The sequence below is a fragment of the Lathamus discolor genome, chromosome Z (assembly GCF_037157495.1).
Source record: "Lathamus discolor isolate bLatDis1 chromosome Z, bLatDis1.hap1, whole genome shotgun sequence".
NCBI lineage: Eukaryota > Metazoa > Chordata > Aves > Psittaciformes > Psittacidae > Lathamus > Lathamus discolor.
The window spans coordinates 77,094,041-77,115,616 of record NC_088909.1 but is presented as its reverse complement, the minus strand read 5'-3'; the positions used below and the strand labels follow the sequence as shown (position 1 = coordinate 77,115,616).

The 21,576-nt window shown below is 35.8% G+C and overlaps 1 protein-coding gene across 1 annotated transcript in view; it reads left to right on the top strand.

The window, feature by feature from the left end:
* Positions 1–21,175, top strand: part of CCDC171 (coiled-coil domain containing 171) — a 144,580-nt gene extending 123,405 nt beyond the window's left edge. The window contains exon 25 of the mRNA XM_065662549.1: positions 21,090–21,175. Coding sequence (XP_065518621.1) covers positions 21,090–21,098 — 9 coding nt within the window. The 3' untranslated portion in view covers positions 21,099–21,175. The remainder of the gene's footprint in view (positions 1–21,089) is intronic.
* The last annotated feature ends 401 nt before the right edge of the window (positions 21,176–21,576 follow it).

Below are 21,576 nucleotides of genomic sequence, written 5' to 3'. Positions count from 1 at the left end.
TAGCCTAGCCAGCATCTCCCTTCATGCTGCATAGTATCTGTGGGGAAATTCAGTAATATTTCATTATAAACATAATAGAGCAATAAAATTTGTGTCAACAGAAACCTTCCGAGACTTTAACAGAAGAGAAAGGGGTGGTAAAAGTTAACATGAGGATTAATTTTACTACTGTATCTTCTACAAGGACCTATTAATTGCTGCTGTCACTAGAAAATTATACATTGTAATTTCTTGGGTTTTGACAGTCCAGTAAATGGTTAAACCAGAATATTATTAACTGTGCGTGTAAACAAAATGTTTATTAGGAGACATGCTGATGTTTTTTTAAACAATAGTGGTTATGAATAATACTTCATCCTAAAGTTGCAGGGTTAAAATCCAATTTTGGAAATAATTTCTTGTTGCCTACAAAGACACTTGGAGTTGTTTAAGGCTAATAAGGTGATTCTTCAGATATGAGAGCTCTCTCTAGGGGGATTACTGAATGCAGATGTATTTGTGTCCCACAGGCAGGAGGCCAGACACATAAACTGTCATAAATATGTAGCCAAGTATGTCTAACATGAGGCTGTGCAAGCTGTGCAAGTTGCATACACTTTATGTATTTCTTCTCCATCTTTCTTTACTTTGCCATGTGGAATAAAAGAGAAAATTTGGAGGCTTGTTTCTTTCTTGGTAATGTTTTGGTGTTTGGATTTTTTTCTGTTCTTTCTTTCCTCCTTTCTCCTCTTTTATTCTTGTGAAGCAAAGGATCATAAAGAAAATGAGGATGTTTGCCTTTTTGAAATTGAAGATCGGTAAGAAGAGATCCATCACTAATGGAAGTGACATAAACACAATAGCAAATGTATATTCAAAGACTGTGGCTGTGGCCTTGGTTGTTTCCAACAGAATTACGTTAATTTCTTATCCTGCTTCTATACTGGATCAGTACAATGGGAAATTATTGCAAATAGAAAATATACTAATCAGTGCTGAATTTTAGTTTTCAGAGTTGAATGAAAGCTTTGTTTTATTTGTGACTGCACAGCCTTTCTAGGAAACTAAATGAGATTGCTTCACTAAAATTGCTCCTTTTCTCCTCCACCCAGGCTTTATGTTTTTTACTAGGTTTACATTTGTCCTGCTGAGCCTGTGCCCAGTGTAATTGGGTTGCTCCTTTTCCTGTTCTGGTTTTGTTGTTTAAATCAAGATGACCACTTGTGTACTAACGATTGGGAAGTGTGCCAGTCTTGTTGCAGCAAGGTTTGCTTCATTTGGGTTGAGAGAGCTTTTAGCAAAGTTATGCTAGTCCTGCCTGTAAAGGGTTATGCAGTGACTTGATATGTTACAGTGAAAACAAATAACCTTGCCCTTCCATCTCTCCAATGCCTGTGGGTGAATACAGTGTTTTTCAAGTAATTTGTGTGTGCCTATGGTATCAATGTAAAGATGATACTTTCTGCATTGTAGTAGGATCTGTTGGCCTTCCTATACAACCCCCTAGGGAAAAGAATAGTTCTTCCTTTAGATGCAGTTTAATTTGAACCAGAGCGTGAGCATTAATGGAAAGTGGGTTAGCATTCTAATGTAAAGGCAAAAAATTTAGAATTATACGTGTTCAAGTTTCAATTAAAAAAAAAAATGTGCTTATGGTACCTTGTACTATATTTTGGTTTTCTGTAAACTTGTCCCTAATGTTTGGAAAAGTTGCATCAAGCATGACTTCAGCCATCACAGCTTTCAGGAGCAACCAACATTAAAGTTTCTACCAGTGCTGTTCTGTTCTGATTTTAAGGAATAAGTTTGTACTAATTTTTTTTCTGTATTAAAAGAGTAGAGCAAATATTTTTGCTTGATTATTTGAAAGGAAAGGGAATAATGACTTTTCTTGAATATCTATTTGGTTTCAGAATTGTATACACTTTGTTGGTTTCAGTCCACTGTGTTCAGTCATATAGCCAGTTCTGGTAATGTTGCGGGCAAAACCTTTTATGTAGGAGATAAATACAGCAGCTGGACTGTATTAATTGCAGGTCTTCATTTGACAGATGCTAGTATTCCTAGGACAGTAACCTATTACTGAGTGCTGAAGTACATTTTTGAAAAGTCTTTCAGGTGTATACCATCTGTGGACTGTTACCTTATAAGATTAGAGTTTTTCTCAGTATATTGTGGCTGTCTTTAGATGTCTGTATGCTGGTTATATAAGGTTCTTGCCCTCCCAACTGTCCATTCATAAGTACTCATCTTTTCCATGTTCAGAAGGTAGTGCTTTCCTAATCGACCTTTTTTGTACTGAAATGTGCTAACTATGTTGCCTTTCTATTCACACCACTTTTTTTTCTCTTCTGTTGGCTTGGGTTTTGCTGATAATTGTGAAAAACAAAACTGATGCCATAAGGCAATACCAGTGATTCTGACTTCTCATCTTTTATCTAAGACTCTGAATTGATGTCTCCATCCTCCAGACTGCTTCTAGTCCAACCACTTTCCTTCTAGTCAGTAGTGTTTAGATTCTGAGGTTATGTGTACTCATGCTAATGCCAACAGAGAAGAACAGGAAGGGTTATGATTATGATGGACAGAGATCAGATGAACACTGGGAACACTGCTTACAGAGATGAGAATTATTATGTGGGCTGAAGGGGAGTCAGTAGCAGAATGTCTCCGTACTCTTCATTTGTGTCCAGCTATCTGTCTGTTGTACTTGTCTCTGATGAGTCTTCCTCTGTGCAGAGAAAGGCCATGTGCATTTTTCATTCTTGTAACTCTTAAAAATTTAGTATGTCTGAAATACAGATTACTGTTTTTCTACCTAAATATTTTTTTCTGTTGTTCCCTATACCTGTATTACTTTTCCATTTTGCCTTTTTTTTTTGTTTCTTTACCAAATGCTTCTGAAATTTCCCTTACATTTCTAAAATGTCAGTTTCTTTTCTTTGTGTTATTAACCATAAACATTTTCTAATGGTCTTTTTTTGCAACCATAACAGTTTCACTTCTGAGCATTTCTTTTTTTTTTTTAATTACTTTCTCTGAAGTGCAAGTAGCACAGTCACAGTTCTGGCCTCCATTACTTGCTGCATTGCCACATACCACATATATGTCAGGTCATACATTTAATTGGAAGACATGATGATAATAATAATAATAGTTCAGCTAAGAAGATATCATTGATATGGCTATATGTAATCTTGGCTATAGGTATGTAGGTTGCAAGAGGAGGAACACAGAAGCCAGCAGTCAACCTCTAGCATGAAATAAGATAGAGAATTACTTCACTGAGCACTGAACTCATTACTGGACTGGCACTGCTGTTTTCTCCATGAAATTTAAGGAACTGTGTTGTTTCCCTTTACATGACTCTCCGTTTATGTCTTACTATTTTCCTTAGGAAAGACTAATGTGCTTAGAAGGTGGATTTAGTGGAAGTACTTCACTGGTAGTAACTAACTGTATACACCATCTGTATGTAAGCAAAGAAGGTATCAGCTAAAATGTTCTTTATTTTTGTCTTCCTGCCTGTTTCTTGCTGAGCAACATCTAGTAATATAACCATGATAAGCTGGACTGTGCTTAGGGTTTCCTGGTAAATGAACTCTTGCCAGTTACTTTAGGAGTACTGGATTCTGCTGCTTTGGTCCACTTTAATTCTTCAGATACATTAGTTTATTACTATACTTAGCCTTTCATACAGAGTGGCAGTAGTAAGTAGGCTTTGAACTGAGAGCTTTAAAATACTGCACTGTGGAGTAGTATGGTCAAAAGCAATTATTCTGTGGGTGCTGGGGGGCAACATGTGGTATTGTATTAGTCACATGGAAAGCACATGAATCAGTGGTGTCTGTGCTGCCAAAGATTTAGTTGCTGCAATCACAGTGTTCTTGAGAGTGGATGCAGTGACACTGTATTTTACAGTGTGACTTGATATATAGGAGGAACTGACAGAATATTATAAAATTTCTTCACAAAGTGTTTTGGTAGCTTTTGGCCCTGAGATTCTGTGTTTGATACCAGTACTGATGTCAGGATTTTAAGAATTTAAAATATTCTGGTATCAGTTTTGGCAGGCAAAAAAAAGCCACTGTTACATTGCAGGTGGTCATGTGTTTTTCTGATCCTGAACGTGCAGCTGATCTGGTGATATTGCTTCCTTTCTCTGCTTTCACTTCAGAATCAAAGGAGTGCAGAAAACAAAGTGTGAAAATAACAGTGATTTATAAAGATGACAAAAAGAGAAAAGCTTTGTGTGCACAGGAGAAATGGGAATTTGGGGAGCGAAACTGAAAGGGGGAGAGGGTGGGTTTCAGATGGCTGAAAGAGGTGAAGTTCTGTAAGAAGAGCAGGGTTCTCTAACTATGAGAACATAATTTTCAAACTCAGAAGAAGCATCCAAAGACAACTAAGTCACTTATTCCTCTGTGTGGCTTTGCATCATCCTTCTTCCCCCACCACCTGCAGTTGTGGTTGTGTCTGTCCTTTGTCTGAAAATGCCTAACGATATCACTTACAGTACTGGAAAGACATAATTGTATGTTTTGGTAAGATGAGATAAGCAAGGAGAATTGTTTTACATGAGGAAAATCCTTATTTATTGTTGAGAAGCTAGTAATTGACATATGCTTGTATTTTTTTGATGAGGAACTACATTAAGCGAAAAGTACAGTTTTCTTCCTACTCAGAGCAGTCAGCTCTCAGTTCTTACGATCTACTTGAATCCTGGTCATGGAGGGGGGTAGAGAGAAAAGAAATATTTAAAACTCAAAATATAACTACACCAGTTTCTTCCTACTTAGCCTGGCTGTTCTGGGCAGTGGTTTTACTTGTCTTTCTTCCCATACCCTTTGTTCCCTTGTCACCAGTTCAGTCTGCATTTTAAGACTGAGACCTGCATCTAATAGGGTTGCAATGACTTACATTTGTAATTATGAGGACAGAGCTGGAGTGAAAATAAAACACCGTTTGCCTTTTTGCTTGCTGCATAGGAGAAAGGGACTTACTCCATTGGTATCATGTTAAATGTCAGAGAGCATCTTTCATGGGCTGGAGCCATATCTCTTGTGTTAGGACATGGAATGACTGATGTAGCTGGGGGAATTCTTCCCAGATGTTGCAATAATCAGATAGGTCCTGGATGAAAACTGCTTGGCTTTTCCACTACTTCATGCTAGTCTGATGCATAGTTGAACTGAAAATATTTTTTGAAAGATTTGGAATTGAACTGTTTTTTTGAAAGATTTGGAGATAACCGGTTTTTAATTTGCCTTGCAAAAAATAATCAGATTTGTTATTATTACCCTCTGTCTTGCAGTGTTTTCTTGGAAATAGTCTAGGATAAAATTGAGTAGGATATGAACCTCAAATAATTGCAACTTTCACTCAGGACAGTTGATTGCCAGTGTGTGGTTTATTTGCTCTGAAACACATGAATGTTCATGAATTGGTAGAAAAATAAAGAAAAATCTGACAGGCTCACAAGGAGAATTTCCCAATTATTGAGGTGATAATAGGTGTGAAAGAGTGGAGATATCAATTTAGGCAAAAAAAGAAAACTGTATTCATATATATTTACTAAGTCTCTATCAGGATGAATCCGTAAAGCAGTAATATCTCTTAGAAACTATTTTTTTATTTAAATATTTGCATTTCTTACGTGATATTAAGCAGTTGAGTATAATTTGCCAACCTTACTGCATAGCCAGGGAATGCAGGTGTCATAGCTCAAATGCTCACCTTGTCATGTGGTATTGCTTACACAAGTAATAGTTGTAACCAAACAGTATAAATCGTACAGTTTAAACGATTTGCTTATTATGTAGTACCAATTAAAAAAAAAATGAAACCAATAATATAAATCACATTATGTAACTTAGGGCAAGGTGTTCAAATACAGTTACAGTAATCCAGCAACACATTTACTATTGTGTAAAGAGTACTTCCTTTTTTATGCAAGATTTTTTTGATACTCAATATTCTAGGTATGTGAACTTTTAACTTGTCAGACTATTGTAACATACTTGAAAATTATAGTAATTTGATTAAAATGTTGCCTATAAGGCAAAAGGTTCAGTTAATAGAATCCATATGTAATTAAAGTGCAGAACTAAATGTAATCAGACCCCAGTGACTGGTGCCTTCAATATTGATAGTTTTACGGTGGCCTCTGGGGTTGAAAGTTTATGTTAAAGTTAGTAATGTAGCTGCGCTCCAGAGAAAGAGCAAGACAGTTTAGCCATTTCAACGTCCTGAAGTGATAGTCACGCAACAAAAATAGTTGGTAACCTGAATTTTAGGGGTGTCTTCCACTGGCAGGTGGTAGGAGAGCAAGACTACTGGAGTGTTCTAGTCAAGAGAATTGCTTTCAGCGGCAACCCTGTTACATAAACATCCCCAAATGGAGGATCTTGCTGTGAGCAAGTAACTGTGGATTTTTTTTTAAATAATATAGTTACTTCATTTGTGTGAATTTATGTTTGAATCATCTGAAAGTTATAGACACAACAGTATGTACCAAGCCACAGAAGAAGTTTAAAAAAATTTCCTGAGCTTAAAAAAAAAATAAAAATTATTTTCTCTGGACAGTTTTAAGAGACGACATCCTGTGTTAGAGTTCTCTAATCATCACCAGCACAATTTACAATCAGAACACACAGAGAGCCAGTTCAGACCAGCTCATCTGTTGACTTTGGCAGAAGCCCTTAATCTCACTGTGTGCAGCTGCCACTTGAGAGCTGGGGACTCGGCAGAGAGCCGAAGAAGGGTGGGATGCAGAGTTGGTCAAGGCATGAACACATAGGCCTGCTTCATTTCAACAGCCGTACACTGCTTTTTTTTTTTTTTATAGTCTTTTCATTTTACAGCCTTTTTTTTTCTCCTAAAAAAAACCCCAACAAACCCCAACCAAAACCCAACCCTGAAATTAAATGAGGACCTCTCATGAGCCACTGCGCTCCAGGCATAAGAAATTGTAATGTCTGGCTTCCAGAAACTGTCCCGTCAAAATGTGCTTCTGATTAGGTGGCTTAATTACAGCTGTGAAAACAATGTTGATTTAGGCCTCAAGATTCCAGTGCATGTCAGCCGTTATTAGCTAGCCTTGGACTGAAGCCACCATTTTAAAACTCTCTACCACTAAAGTCACACACTGCCTGACAACTTTTTATTTAGGCAGAAATGTTGCCAGAAGCAACAAATTTTATGCAAAATATTTTTCATTGTGCAAATTTCAGATGTGACACTGCTGATGGACATAGAATGGGTAGTTATGTGTGGACTTCACCAAGTCCAAAACCTAACTTCTGAGAAAAAAAAACCCAAACCCCAAACCCACCACTGAACAAAAAAACAACCAACAAAAACCCCTAAACCTAACACCCCTCTCCTTTTCAAATAGTTTTTGTAACGTTTGACTGACATAATGCTTAATTTTAATTCCTTTAATTCAGTTTTATTCCAAATCCAGCATGTTGGTTTAACCACCCAATTTTATTGCATCTGAATTTTCCTGACAGTTTCATTTGCTGTTGGGAAATAAAATTGCCGGTTTTGCAACATGGGAAATAATGGCTAGTTTCAAAACCAATGTGTTTGAAACTTCCTTTGCCTGAAGCAGGTTAAGGCACACACTCAATTTACTTTAGGGGAAAAAAGCTCATTAAATAGTTTTAATATTTTAATATAATTTAAGTAACAGCTTTCACAGTGGGAAGGCTTATTAGGCCCATGTATTTACACCTGTGGAGAGGTAAATGTTTGGGTAATTAGGTGGTTTCCAGTACTTCAGCTTTTCAGTGTAGTTGCAGTTAATGCTGTAAAGACTGTAGATAGACACAATGCATTCCTTGCGTTTAAACATTACATTTCCACTTGTATTTTGCTTTCAGGTGCTTAAGAAAGAGGTTTAAGTGGGGTTGGATTTGTCTTTTTGGTTTTTTTTTTTTTCTTTTTTTTTTTTTTGTTTTGTTTGTTTGTTTGTTTTTGTCTGTGCTTTGTTTTGTCTGTTCTTAAAGTCTCCTTAATGACTTGAATTGGCTAAGGAATGTGAGTGGATGTGTGTGGGTGTTAGCTCTCGGCAGAGGATGGTGCTTTGGCAAAAGCAAGATCTACATTCTCACTTAACAGTTGCCATGAAATTCCAAATGTCCATGCTGTTCGGTTTAATGGAAACCATGAAGTTCCTAAATGACCGCAGGTTTGTTCCGATGTTAAGCACAAACCAAATCTTTCAAGTCATTGGCTGAGTCGCAAAAAAGGAGGGTCATGTTTTCAGGAAGGTAATCTTTCCTTTTTTCCTTCGTGGTTTGCATTTCTATGGCATTAGAAATGTGTTTCTAGTGAGGTACTGGAACTCACAAACAAGTGTCCTCAGTTCCCAGGACTGAAAACAAGACACTTGGAATCTGAAGTTGTATTCATCTCTTATCCTAAATACTCGGGCCAGTGCAACAATTGTACCTCCCAGAGCAACTAATTGGAAATTGATTTAGAGAAAATAATGATTTGGATAAGGAAACAAGTCTGAAGTATAGGTTCAAGTTTGCCCTGTAAAAAATCATCATGCATTCATTCTCTGCGTGTAGCAGATTAACGGAGAAAAAGGAAGCAAATACCTACACTTCATTTTGTTCAGTTCTTGAAGGAAAAATACTGGAACAAGTTAGTCCTTTATTTTCTTTGCAAAATGGTGCATGGGGTTTCCTGCAACTAAATGTTTTACAAAGACCCCGTTTGCTCTGGAAGGTAATTATGACTTGGGACACAGCAATGTGATGTATTTTTCTTTATTAGAGGTCTTTGCAATGGTCTTTTGAAATGTGTTTCATTGGTAGTATGCAAAGAGTTTTATTCACTAGCCGCATATGTTTCCTTCCTATTTTCTACACACTCCTCTGAGAGGTGTGGGAAGAAGGCAAAAGAAACAAAGTGACATTTTTAGCATGTCAAATTAAAAGAAGATTTTGGATATTATTACGTATACCGCTAATGCTGCACAGTAGAAAGAAATGTATTTGGATTGCTAGACAAGCTGTTATTTTGAGAACTGGATATTATAGACCAAGACATTTAACCCTGGGGAAAAATTTTACAAAAGAACACAGCTGAGGATACAATTTTACTGGCTTTATAGAAGAAAAGGAATATTCTCTACAAAGGCAGACAAATTCACTTCTTTCCAGACTCAAGGACTTTTACTTAGGCCAGAAGGTGCTTCCTCCTCCCTTTTGAAGAAGTTATTTCAAGAAAGAGAGCTGGGAAGCTTCTATTATTCCCTGCTAAACTGTGGGTTAAACATAAAGGGAATGTCTGTTTGTTCTGAGACTGAATTCACTGAGAAATTTTTGGAGGGGATTAAAGCATGGCTGTGCTTGAATGAGTCTAGCTCGGATACTTAAATGGCAAATGAATCCTTGCAATCCAGATTGTCATCTTCCTGATATTTTCTTGACATTTTAAATTTAGATCCTATAAGATACACTGTTGTCAATAGTTTTTTTCTTGTTCTGACACCTGTTTGGTTTTGTGTTTCAAGGTAAATATGGAAAGCATGTTTATAAGGAGAAAATTCAGTGCTAATCCTCAGGCATTAGCTCTGATGAATAGTGCAAAATGTGTAGATGCTACCTGTGAGTTGCAATTCAATTGATTGGGAATGATAGGTAGAAGGATTTTTGTTCTCTTTTGTGATGTTTCTTGTTTACTTTGTACCACTAGCTCACCAACCAGTTTGCAGGGAAAAAATACAAGAGAGCAAGACCTAGGACAGTGTTTCCAGGAGTCTGCCTCTTTCTAAGCTAGCCGCTGAGACAAGGAGGCACAAAAGCACGATGTAATCAGTTCTAAGTAATGTTAAGTTTGATAGCTTTGTAATGGAAAATAACTGCGGTGCTTGAAGGTAGTTGACATAGTTTTAGGTCCTCGGGACCTTAGTACAAAAAGTGTAAGAAAAGCAGAATAGCAAAACCGGACCTGAGGATGGGGAAGTATCTGGGACTAGCAGATGTCCAGGATGGGCACAGTTAACTGATAAATAGAAGGACTGGATGATTGCTGTTTGTGGTGTTAATGAACCCATTCAGCTGGTGTAAACATATACTGGGGAGTATCCGGGACAGTTAAACTAACTGATAAGTAGAAGGACAGGATGATTGCCATGTCTGTAATGTTAATTAATTAAGCTGATGCTTCAGAGACTGCCAGAAGTGATGAAGATTGTTGGGAGAAGTAAATGACCCTCAGAGACCACCATCACATTTTTGCACGCATGTGGGAAACTTTCTGGAAAATGATGTAATTCATGCGTAGCCTCATGAATATGTATATATGCCGAGGGGCTATATAAGGATGGCCTGAGTAGCAATACGGCGACACACGTTAGGAGGAGCTATCCCCCGTGTCTCCCGGTGCCGCAATAAAGAATACCTGCTTGTCAGCTTGAAACTCTGTTGGCGAGTTTGTGCCTGGAGTTTTCTCCGAATCACCTCAGAAGTGCATGTATGTGCAGCACTCACTGCCGCACTTAGAACGTAGTATGGCTAATGCTACACACACCCATTAAAAAACAGAACAAAATGCAAAAGATTTGTGCTGACCTTTAACAGGATTTGTCCTGGAGAGTATATTTAAGCATAAACCTACATTTTAAATAGTGGGGAAATAAGTAGTCCCCTCAAAAGTCATACCGTAAGTGTTTGTAAAGCCAAATCTCATATTTAGAGGTTTGTGTTTCCCTCAGGATGGCATTCCCACCAGCAGAGAATTCAGTGCCAGCTTGTGGGCAAACTTCAGAGGAGATGACTGTCTCTGCTGCTTAATCTGCTTTACTTTGTACTTTTCTGAAATTTATAAAATCATCAGATATTTTTCTGTTGGTTTACTGAAGCAAAACTTTCCCATAATTGTGCATGTTTGTATCCTTTTAAACTGCGGAGAAAAAGAACAAACCTTTGCATTCCTTTCTGTACTTGGTTTTTGTAGAAATACATGTTTACCTACTTCCATTGCTGATTGCTTGCATTTTGTACTTTAAGCATAACAGTTAATGCAAGAAATAATAATAAGAACAACAACAACAACAAAACAACAAAAACAAAAACAATCTCAAAACCAAAACTCAATATGTTAAAATATACTAGAGAGTATGACTTGCAGAGATAAAAAGACAGGAAATTCAGAGTTAGGGCGTGAAGCATAACAGTGTTCTTAATTCATAATTTTATTGATGTAATTTTGTTCCTGTGACACTGACATGTTTTAAGGGCATAAAGTCAGCAAGTTACATCTTAATGTTTGTTTTTATTGAGTTTTTCATATTTAAGTCACACTGCTTAATATTTACCCAATCTATATTTCTTTATTTGTTGTTGTTGTTTATAAGTTAGGTATAAAAATTTCTCATAGAAGCCTATGAAACCCACATTATGTAGAGAAAGCACAATTTTTCCAGCTGATTATAGTTAAGGACCTATTTTCTCCAGGGACTGGGCTCCCTGAAGCAGTTTGACCTGTTGAATAAACCAGTGCTTGAAGAAACTATAAAAATGTGAAATGAGTACACTCTGAGGTAAAGAGCTTTATTGTCAACTGAAAGGATGTTACAATGGTAATAATAATAGTGATTTTTTTTTTAATATCTTGTGTTTTCTTCAGTTTGTGTAATGGTTCAGTTAAAGAAAGAGGTTTAGAAACAAACGTGCTTCTTAAGCTATAACTTTGCTTTCCAATTTTACAAGAATTTGAGGTTTTGTTGACTTATTTTATAAATAGTACCTTTTCAAAAGGACCTATTTGTTAAGCAATCAATTTACTTTTTTCTTTTTAGTGGAAGGTAGGATATCTTTAAATTACATGGAAGCAATAAAATTAACAAAAAATATATGCAAGAGTAATGTGGTCAGTCCCCAGCAGAGTTTCCCTGCTATGTGTGATGATATTAGGAAAGCAAAGTGACATTATAATGATGTAATGATTCCATTTCATCCTTTTCAAATGGTGTAATTGCTTCAATTTGTTTTAGAGAGAGGCCTGTGGAACCTGTAAAGCTACCTTGCTTTAAGACACCACAATTTTGGATCTGGCTCTCAACTGAAATTGGTCCATAAACCCATAGTTCATTCAGTAAGATGCACCATAAAGCTGACATTGCAATACTTGCTTCACTTAAATTTGTATGTTCATCAGTATTTTAAAGGCCGTTTGTCCTACCTGGGTAATGGTTACAGGTAATTTGACAGTCTTTGGCGGCTACAGTAATGAAATATTTCACTAATTTTTCAGCTTGTTGGGTACCAAGGGTCTTCTGTGATCAAAAAAGGATCAGCTCATATGGTGGTTATAAGCTTATGCTCAGGGACCTGTTAGTCTTTCGGGCTCTGTGTGACATCAAGTTTTCTTGTTCAGAGTGTGCTGAATGCACTGCACTCTTTTGGGAGCCTGGGCATGTATTGTAACTGAACCAGGACCTTGCAAATTTTCCTGACACTAAAAGTAACACAGTTCTGTTTTAATTTGTGCATGTCAAAACATCCTATTGCTTCAGGAATTTCTAGTTTAATTTAATAACTTACTTAAGTTTACTACACTTTAAATAAGAGATTTTTTTTATAAGAGCATCATTAATCAGGAGCCTTGAATAAAGAAATTAAAGATGTCATTCTGGAATGTTCAAGGCACACAAAATTACTGGAATATCACTGTGTAAAATTATTCTTTAAAGTTTTGTTACAGCTGTTTTGTTTCATAAACCAGAAAGCTGAAGAAACCTTTCCACAAGTCTCCTTTTATGTCCTTCATGACTTTTCTAATTAAAAATTTTACACACTGAATGAAAGTTTGTAGTGTTGTATGTGATAATGGTGGGTTCTGGTTTTGGGGTGGGTTTTTTTGTTTTGTTTTTGCTATTCTCTTGTGCTTTCAGAGCACTCATTTGACGTATATATATGAAAGGATGAAAATCTATTGGCATGTTTTTTATGTTGATTCACATAAAATGTACTGAAAATGCTACTTACATTTGCCTTCCATTTTGCAAGTGGACTCACTCAAACAGGATGTTCAGCCTCACATAATAGTGATTATCCAATACCTGAGCTAAGAGCAGCTCTTAGAGGCTGATTGTACTCAGGAATCTGGTAAGTATAAAAAGTTGAAGTAATTATTAGATTTCTATTTCTTTAATTTCGGTCTGAAGTATAGCTGTATATATAAATTTGGCCAAAACCAACAGAGACAGTAAACCTAGTTCACCCGCACTCAAGTTGTTTATAGCTGATAAGCTTGATTCCTTGCCCAGTTAGTGTAATTTGGATCTTGCATTTACAAAAGACCTACATCTTAGCCATCAACTGAAATTGAGCCTAAAATATTTTTTTAGGCCATTCAGATATCAACTGGTATTTTATAAGCAAGAAGTTGGTTGGAAAGCCAACTGTTTTCCCTGATCATTACTGTTATAAAACTAACCTTTAGAACTCTATTGAATATACACTGCTTCAGATACTGCATGCGATTTGCAACAGGACTAATTCTCTCCTGACGTAACTTCAGCTAAGGGTTATTGGTTATTAAAGTCCTTGGTTTGGTTAAACAAATGAAAGTTTGAAAACTATCCCAAAACTACAGGGAGCCAAAAGTACCTCTTCCTGGTGAATCTATCTCTAGGCTAGTTTATGAGGAAGGGGGATGGAGCCCTTATCAGGGTTTTGGCTGAGAGGTAGCAGGCTACACCTCTGCATTGGACAATCCAGACAATGTACAGTGCATTGGCCAGTGTTAAAAGGGTGTCCTCCTAATACATTTATGATTTTAATCATAAACATTAATTTTGGAAAACTGAGTAGTTCAGTAGTAATAGTTCATTTCTAAACATTTTTAGGTCTGTTATTAGAGGAACTTTAAAAGAAGCTACTCAATTCAATGCAGTTATTTAGATGAGCTGAGATTTAGGTTAACCAGAAGCCTAATACAAATGCAGGCATTCTTACTCAGCATACATATGGCAGTTCTAATTCCACTGTCCAGACACCAGTGCTCATCCAGACTATTCCATCCATGGTAAACACTGTACCTCTTCAGCAAAGAGTGCTTAAGCATCATCAGTACTTACTGCATATTGGATTTTCAAGGGCCTTTTCTGACTTATTCTACATGTTTATTACAAATATACTTGAGAAAAGCAGGGGACAAATGGGAGAATTCTCAATGCATCTGTCTGCAAAGAGTTAGTTCCAGCTTTGTACTCATTTTTATATAAGCTGTTGGCAGAATCCTAAAATGTTGATTTCCATTTTTTATAATAGTTAATTTGTTTTCTTAGCTACATGGATTTATATTTTTGAACATCTTTCCTCAAAAATTGCATGTTTGGCATAAATGCATAGGAAAAATTAATCTTCTGAATGCCTAAAGATTTTTTAATGCAAGAAAGCTGAATCATAAAGGCACTTTCATTGTTCCTAGACCTTTCTCCTTTATGTTGTTAAACGTTACTATTAGAAATAATTACTTTTTCCCTCTTCCTCTCTTGTAGCCAAATTGCTGATACAGTATATCTTTATTAATTAAAAAGTGATTGAAGTATTTTACTGAATCAGTGTAATTTTTACCAAAATGTTTATGATGATTATCTGTAGGATTCTTCATTAAAATTAGTCTTTGGTAAAAGATAGATTAATGCACCACTGGCAAAGGTCTGCTGTCCTTGTCCTATTTAGTAGCAGAATGCCTAAACTGTAGTTGCATCAGTTTGGTGCAGACAAAAAGGAAGGTAACTACGCATTTTGCTGTGTGTGAGTAGTTAGAGGGCAAGCAGACACCATGCACCTTGACCACCTATTATGAAGCTTTTTGCTGCAATGTCAAGTGAGAGAGAGTTAATTGGGTGAAGCTGTAGAGCATGTTAGGGGCATGGTAAAGGGTTGCTGTCTGACAGCTGAATGTCAGCAGAAGCTAGTGAAGTGTGGCTGAGAGACAGAGACCTGTCACAAAGTTCATGTGGACTATAGCACAGTTAGGGAGATGAAATGTGGTTCTGTCTCACTTTCTCCCTCATTGCATTCAAGCACCTTAAGATTTCACACTGTATGTGTCAACCCTTGTTCTCTAAGCTGTTTTCTCCTAACAATTCTGCATTCAAATGATAGGACAGAAGATGCTAATGTTTGGCAAAATGAATGTAAATACACGTTTCTCCTTTTTCTGCTAGAGTGGCAGTATATATGCAACTGAGACAAAACTTTGAAAGCTTACATCAGACAGTCACGCTGTCTTGGAATTCAGCTGATGACTGAATACATTTCTCAAGAGAATGTGAAGTTTGACACTTCAACTAGTTGGATAGGGACTGTTTTCCCACTAGCACTAGAAGAAGAAAAGACTAAGTGGGGAGGATTTCATGAGCTGCTTGTGCCTCAGTATAGTGTTGTGAGTGTTTTAGTCTCTGGTTGTAGTCACCTTCTCCCCTTCTTGCTAGAAAGAAGCAAAGAGATGAGGGAACCTTGAGAGAGAGAAATACTGATCTGAGGCAATGAAATGCTGCGGGAAAATTCACATAGCAGGAAGGGCTTTCCTGGGAGCAAGAGGAGCATCAGTTAAAGATAGTGCTAATTTTATACACTGCTGCAAAACATGCAGAGGTGTCACAACAGTTTGTAAGAGTACAGTGTGCTTTTCAGTGCTGCTTGCAACATGCAGCACAAGATAAACAAATAGCCATTTTAGTTAGACTAAAAATAAATATATAAAAGTTGCTTCCATTCTTGAGAAAGTGGAAAGACAGTGGTAGACAGCATGGGCAAAAAGTACCAAAGAATTTGAAAACCTGGACTGAATTCAGTACAGAGTGAGTGTTTCACCATGAAAATAGTGCATTACATACTTTGCCTAATGTTTTGGTATTATTAGTGTAGTGCAGAAAATTTGACCTGAAAATGGGAGATTTCAATGTCTATTGCAATGAAGCACCTGGAAGAGAAATTTACTATGTAGACTGTATGTTGGATTTTGGCCAAAATATTTAGAAATCATTAAAATTAGCAATGCAAAAACAAGTTATTTGTCGATAAGCCAACAAAACATTGAAGAGAAGGTGTTCATCTGATGTGATAATACATCCAGTCCCGTGCAATCTTCAAACTTACCAGGTTTAAGTATGTTTGAATAAAACAAGAATTTATTTTAGAAAAATAAAATAATGTTAAATCTTAATTGCCTTTAATTGAGCTTCTAGAGTGTGACTTCATTAGAAAAGATGAAAAAAATAATAATTTCCAGATTCTTCAGCCTCATATGTTTGTTTAAAAACTCCTGAAACTGGAAGAGGGAATTCTTTGATCATGAAAAAAGTACTGGTGGCTAGCAGCACCCAAAGTGTGTTATGTGTCTACCTTTCTGCCTTAATACGTAATGAGCTGGCAGCCCATTGAATTATTTTCTGATAGCAAGTTGTTTGCAGTATCCAGGCAGGAATGCTGACAATTAAAATTTATACTGAATGTTGCCATTTTCCTACTTTGTGTCAGAGCACCAATTTAGTCCTACTGCCTCGGCATACAAAATTGCAAAATCATTGACATGGGAAGGAAACTTTCCAGTTTTGACTGGCATACATTCCTGCTTTCAGAAAGTTTGTCAAATACCACTGTATTGCACTGACACCCACTAGTACATTTTAAACACCAGTTTCTAGCATTTTCACCAGTCTGATGTTTTATTTATTGCACTTAGAGTAAGAAATAGCTCTTGGAACTACTTTTAACAGCAAAAGAATGAGCAGAATACTGGAAGTCCTTTGGCATTGTCTGGTAAACAGGCAACTCAGTTTTGGAAACAGCAGTCTGAAAGGGAGTTGTGAATGATCTGAAAATGTACAGCCTTCTCTAGAGGGAAATAGGTTTTCCACATAAGTGCTGCAAAAAGTTTTTTGAAGACAATGGTTGCTTCTGTAACTTAGGGGAATTGCTACTGCTCCAGTGAAATGATGCAAGCTATGATGGTAGTATAGGTGGGAGAAGATGAAGAGAACATTATTGGCCATTTGATTTGCTGTCTACTGGTATTTCTTTATATTCTAGAGCTGGGGTGATTGAAATCAGTATCGGAAATCAATTGTGGAGAAATATATTGACTCTTTCCCACTTACCCCTCATTGCTGTCTGTGTCTTTGCTTACCTTAGATTTCTTCCTATCCTTGAGGGATTGTGCTACAGCCTTTCCAGAGATTAGGGGTTGCCAGAATTCAGAAGAAACTACAGTTGGCTCATCCCTCTATGCTTCTGTTTGCTGTCAGGCATCCTCACACACCTAAGTATCCTGTGATCTGGTGATTTCCAAATCACTCTTTGGCCTTGTAATAATTTAGCAATTGTCTTGAATTTACTTTGTCGTGTAACACTAAACTTATTACTGCATCTGTATCACCACACAGGAAACCACCATAACTGAGTCTTTATATTGTGTTGTATCTTCTGTATTATTCTTTCTGCCCTTTTATTTCTTCCCTTACTTGGTCATTTTCTATTCTGATTCTAAGCAGATTCAGTACTTTCTTACTTCAGTTGAAGCCATATATGCAGGATCATTATTCACTACCCAGAAGCCTGAAGTTGCAAAACCCATATAATTTTTTATTATTCTGATTTTTTTCTAATATAGAATGTTACATGTCATGAGAAACTGGAAGGGAAGTTTGGGCTACTGTATTTTGAAATTTAAAATTTGAAGGCAGTTTAAAGTACCTAAATAGTGGTGGCAAATCCCAGAACTGGAAGGACCTATTGCTGTAACTTACAAATAGTAGAGAGCAGTTGAAGGGTTGTCATGTGGTATTATAGTGAAAATTGTAGTCCAGTAAAATTGTCCTTGTGTAGACTTTGAAGGCTTGAAAACACTCTGATTTGTGGCTTGAGTTCCGGGTATAGATTTTACTCCTACAATTGAAGATAAACAATACACTTCTTACAGTGAATTTTTTCATGTAGTTATCTGTTTGCATCACTGTCATAACACGTGCATAATCTTCTAATTCCAAGTGTCTAACTGTGCATATTGTTCCACAAGTATTGGTATATAAAGCAAAATGGGGTGTCTTTGATCACAACATGATGCTTTTGAGTAGGCTGACATTCCAATAAAAGTGTATGTAAGGGTATAATACATGATGGCATTATAATATTTCCTTCCAACATCATACATACTAAAGCAACCCACTATAAATCAGTTTTAAGTTTGATAAAACAGTTCATTTATTTAAGAGAATCTTTAATCTAGATCATAAATGTGTTCATAGATTAGTTACAGAAAAAAAAAACTACAGAGAAAAATTTTTTCAGAAATCTTTTTTCCTGTCTATTACGAAAAAATTGCCTGAGCTAACTATAGTTTAGAAAGCAATTATTCCATAATATAGACTAACCTTTCATATTTTGGTCTTTGGGAAAACATGGTTTTTAAAGTTACACTATCAAACTTTGAAAAATGACCATAGGACATGACCAATTATTATATTACATAAATATTTTGAAAGCATATTTTTGCTAGACATATTGTGTTCTAAATATCTAGTTACCGAGGAAGTGTAACAGTTAGGTGGAATAATTTACAGCTTATCAGCTAAATAAAGGTGCTGTGCTAAAGATTTACTGAACAGACACTTATTGAGGATACATAATTCGTCTTTTAAAAATTACCTAAATGCATATTTATACAAAGAATTATAAGCACAGCTCTGGCATAGCTGTTTGAGTTTGTCAATTTAATACATGTTTTAGAAAGGTGTTTAAATACAATAATGTTGAAAGAGATCTGTTGGGAAATTATAAATGCCTTTAAAATTCCTGCAGGTGAATTCCTGTATGTGTTGAAACAATGAGTGTTATAAAAGTTCTTCTAACCTATAGAATACTATTTTATTATTCATCATGAGTATATATAATGATACTGGATCAAAACAGTTCTTACGAGTAACAGCCAAGATTTTTTTACATCAATCACATTGCTATTAGATCTGATTTCCCTTCTATTCAATGAATAGTATTCTGTTCTTTGTAAGAAGTACAGCACAGGATCTGGATAAACAGAGCTTTTTTCCCCCAACAGTGAAGCTTTTACTGTAACATAGTCTATTGACTTGCTGCCAATCATTAAGTTTCATACATTTTTTTTTTGTAACTCTCAAAGGAAATCTGATTCCGTATCTCCTTGCTGGGATTTTGATGCCATATTCTTAGAAAAAAACACCAAAACACAAAAACTCAATACATCAGGAAAAAGGGTAATATAAGAGTGTAATTGTAGCATGTGATTTTTACTTGTGATATGCTGATAAATTGAGGTATTAAAAGCAGTACAAACCAATATGTTTACATTTGTCTTCAATATTTGTTACCCAGGCTGAAACCTTTTTATAGCTTATATCTTAACTGATTTTATTTTCTTACACACAGAAGTGTTTTTAGAACATAACAATTGTTTGCATATTTCAATACTGTAATTTTTTTGAATAATTACTTATTTTAGAGAGAATTTTGGTTATGTGATCAGCTGATTAAAGTGTACAAATAACACTATTAATCTAAGTAATAGGTGAATGTCCTCATTCAGATCTCATTTCAGATGTGCTGATACAAATGCAGTAAATATAATTTCTGCTTTGGCATTTTAGTGGTTCCTATTCTTCATAGTGTTGAGCCAGAATGACTGAAAAGCAAATCTGCAGATCATACTTGCAAGTTCTGTTGGTTAGCTCATCCTCATCACCACCATGGTTTAGAAAAGCTCAAGGCACTGCTTCATGTTAACTATCTACTTGAAATAGTCATCTAAATTTGCTCTTCTATGGGTTCTTAATGAAGGTCTAATGTAACCTACCTGTTTACAGTAGCTGTAATATGGCTTACGGTGAATCAGAAAAATCAAAAGAGGCCGTATCAAAGGGAACTGTTGAAGTATGTGTTAGAGACAACCATTGATTTTTCTCCAGCAATAGTAACAGACGAAAGGGGAATATTTCATGAATGTGTCTTTATACATGTAATTGAGTCTGGATTTGTTGAAATATGAATATACACATACCCTTCTGCATCTTTCTTGATATGTGTGAGTATGTATATTGGAATCTATCCCTCTGCGTATACGCATTTCTGCCTCTGTGATTGTGTGCTCTTCCTGAAATGCTGAAGGGTATTTAATACCTAAAATATACTGTAACAGTCTTTCAGTAATTTAATTTTTGTCTTTTTCATAATTATGCTTTGCGTGTGAAGTTTTCATATATTTTATGACTTGATGAAATAAGTAATTGCTACTTCCACAGCTATATATTGCATTGGGTAAAATACCTTGTTAAAGGACAGAAAAGCAATATGGCATTGTGTTTTCCTGTTTGTTTATTATTTTGGATATTTAAGAGAATACAGTGTCTTTATTTAGCATTTTAAAAAAATTCTATTGCTGTTATGCTGATAGTATCCATAATCTTTCAAAGTAGGATACACAATGTTTTGGTGCTGGAGGTTCTTTAATGTTGAATTTTAAGTGGTCTAAATTTTAGAGCTGTTTGACTGAATGTCAGGACTTACTGCAATATGAATCATGTTCTCTATCAGCATACTTTCAGTGTATATTCTGTGGTCGTCTTTTAACAGGCTAACATTTAAAAAGTAGTAAGGGTTTGAGTTCAGTTGATGATAAAAGATACTTAAAAGCAAATGAATACCTTCCATGGTTGGCATGGCATATGTTTCCTACTGACAGTGACAAGGAGACTGTAGAGTAAGTTTCTTTACTTGATTAAAAAACCTCACACCCTAGAAATTACAATGAAGAGGAGTAAAAGTTTTCTTTAAGTATTTGTAGCTCTTCAAATAAAGTAGGCTATGGTTTCCTAACACTTACTAGTGTAGAATACTCTAGCTAATGTCTTTTGTTCCTGTTTATTAAGACTGAATATATACAGATACATTAAGTACTATGTAGTAAGTGAAACAAGAAGCAAACACTTGCAAATACTTCATACCTTTGTGAAACGCATTTAACAGTAAATGTACATTCTTGTTGTTGTTTGAGGGTATTATTATTACTATTATTATTATTTATTATTATTTCTTTTTCTCCAGGAATCATGAGGGAGTTCAAACATCACCATGGCTTCAAGCTAGGAATTCAGCCTGACCAGAGCTGTATCCCAGATATTTTGGCATTGCAAGCTGAACCTGACACATGCTACAGTTTTATGCACAATAGAGCCAGTTTTCAGTCTTCAGTCTATTCCTTCAGCCTGAATGTCACATCCAGTCCCAAAAGAACAATGGAAAATGGATTTTCAGATTCTTTGTATCAATAATCTTTTAGAAGGAAAAAATTGCATTAATGTAAAATGATGCAATTAAAGTGCAATTTTGTTGCTACCTTTGAGTTGTAGTTCAGCTTATGTATTTTTTGACATTAATTTTACATTTCTATGAAAATGTGCTTTCATATGTTCACATTTCTCTGCTTCTCATTCTTTGCATACCAAAACAGGTTTGTTTTTTTTTTTTAACTTTTATTTATTGCAGTTGTTCATTTTTTATGTAGTATATTTTTAAATGTTAAAGAATGACA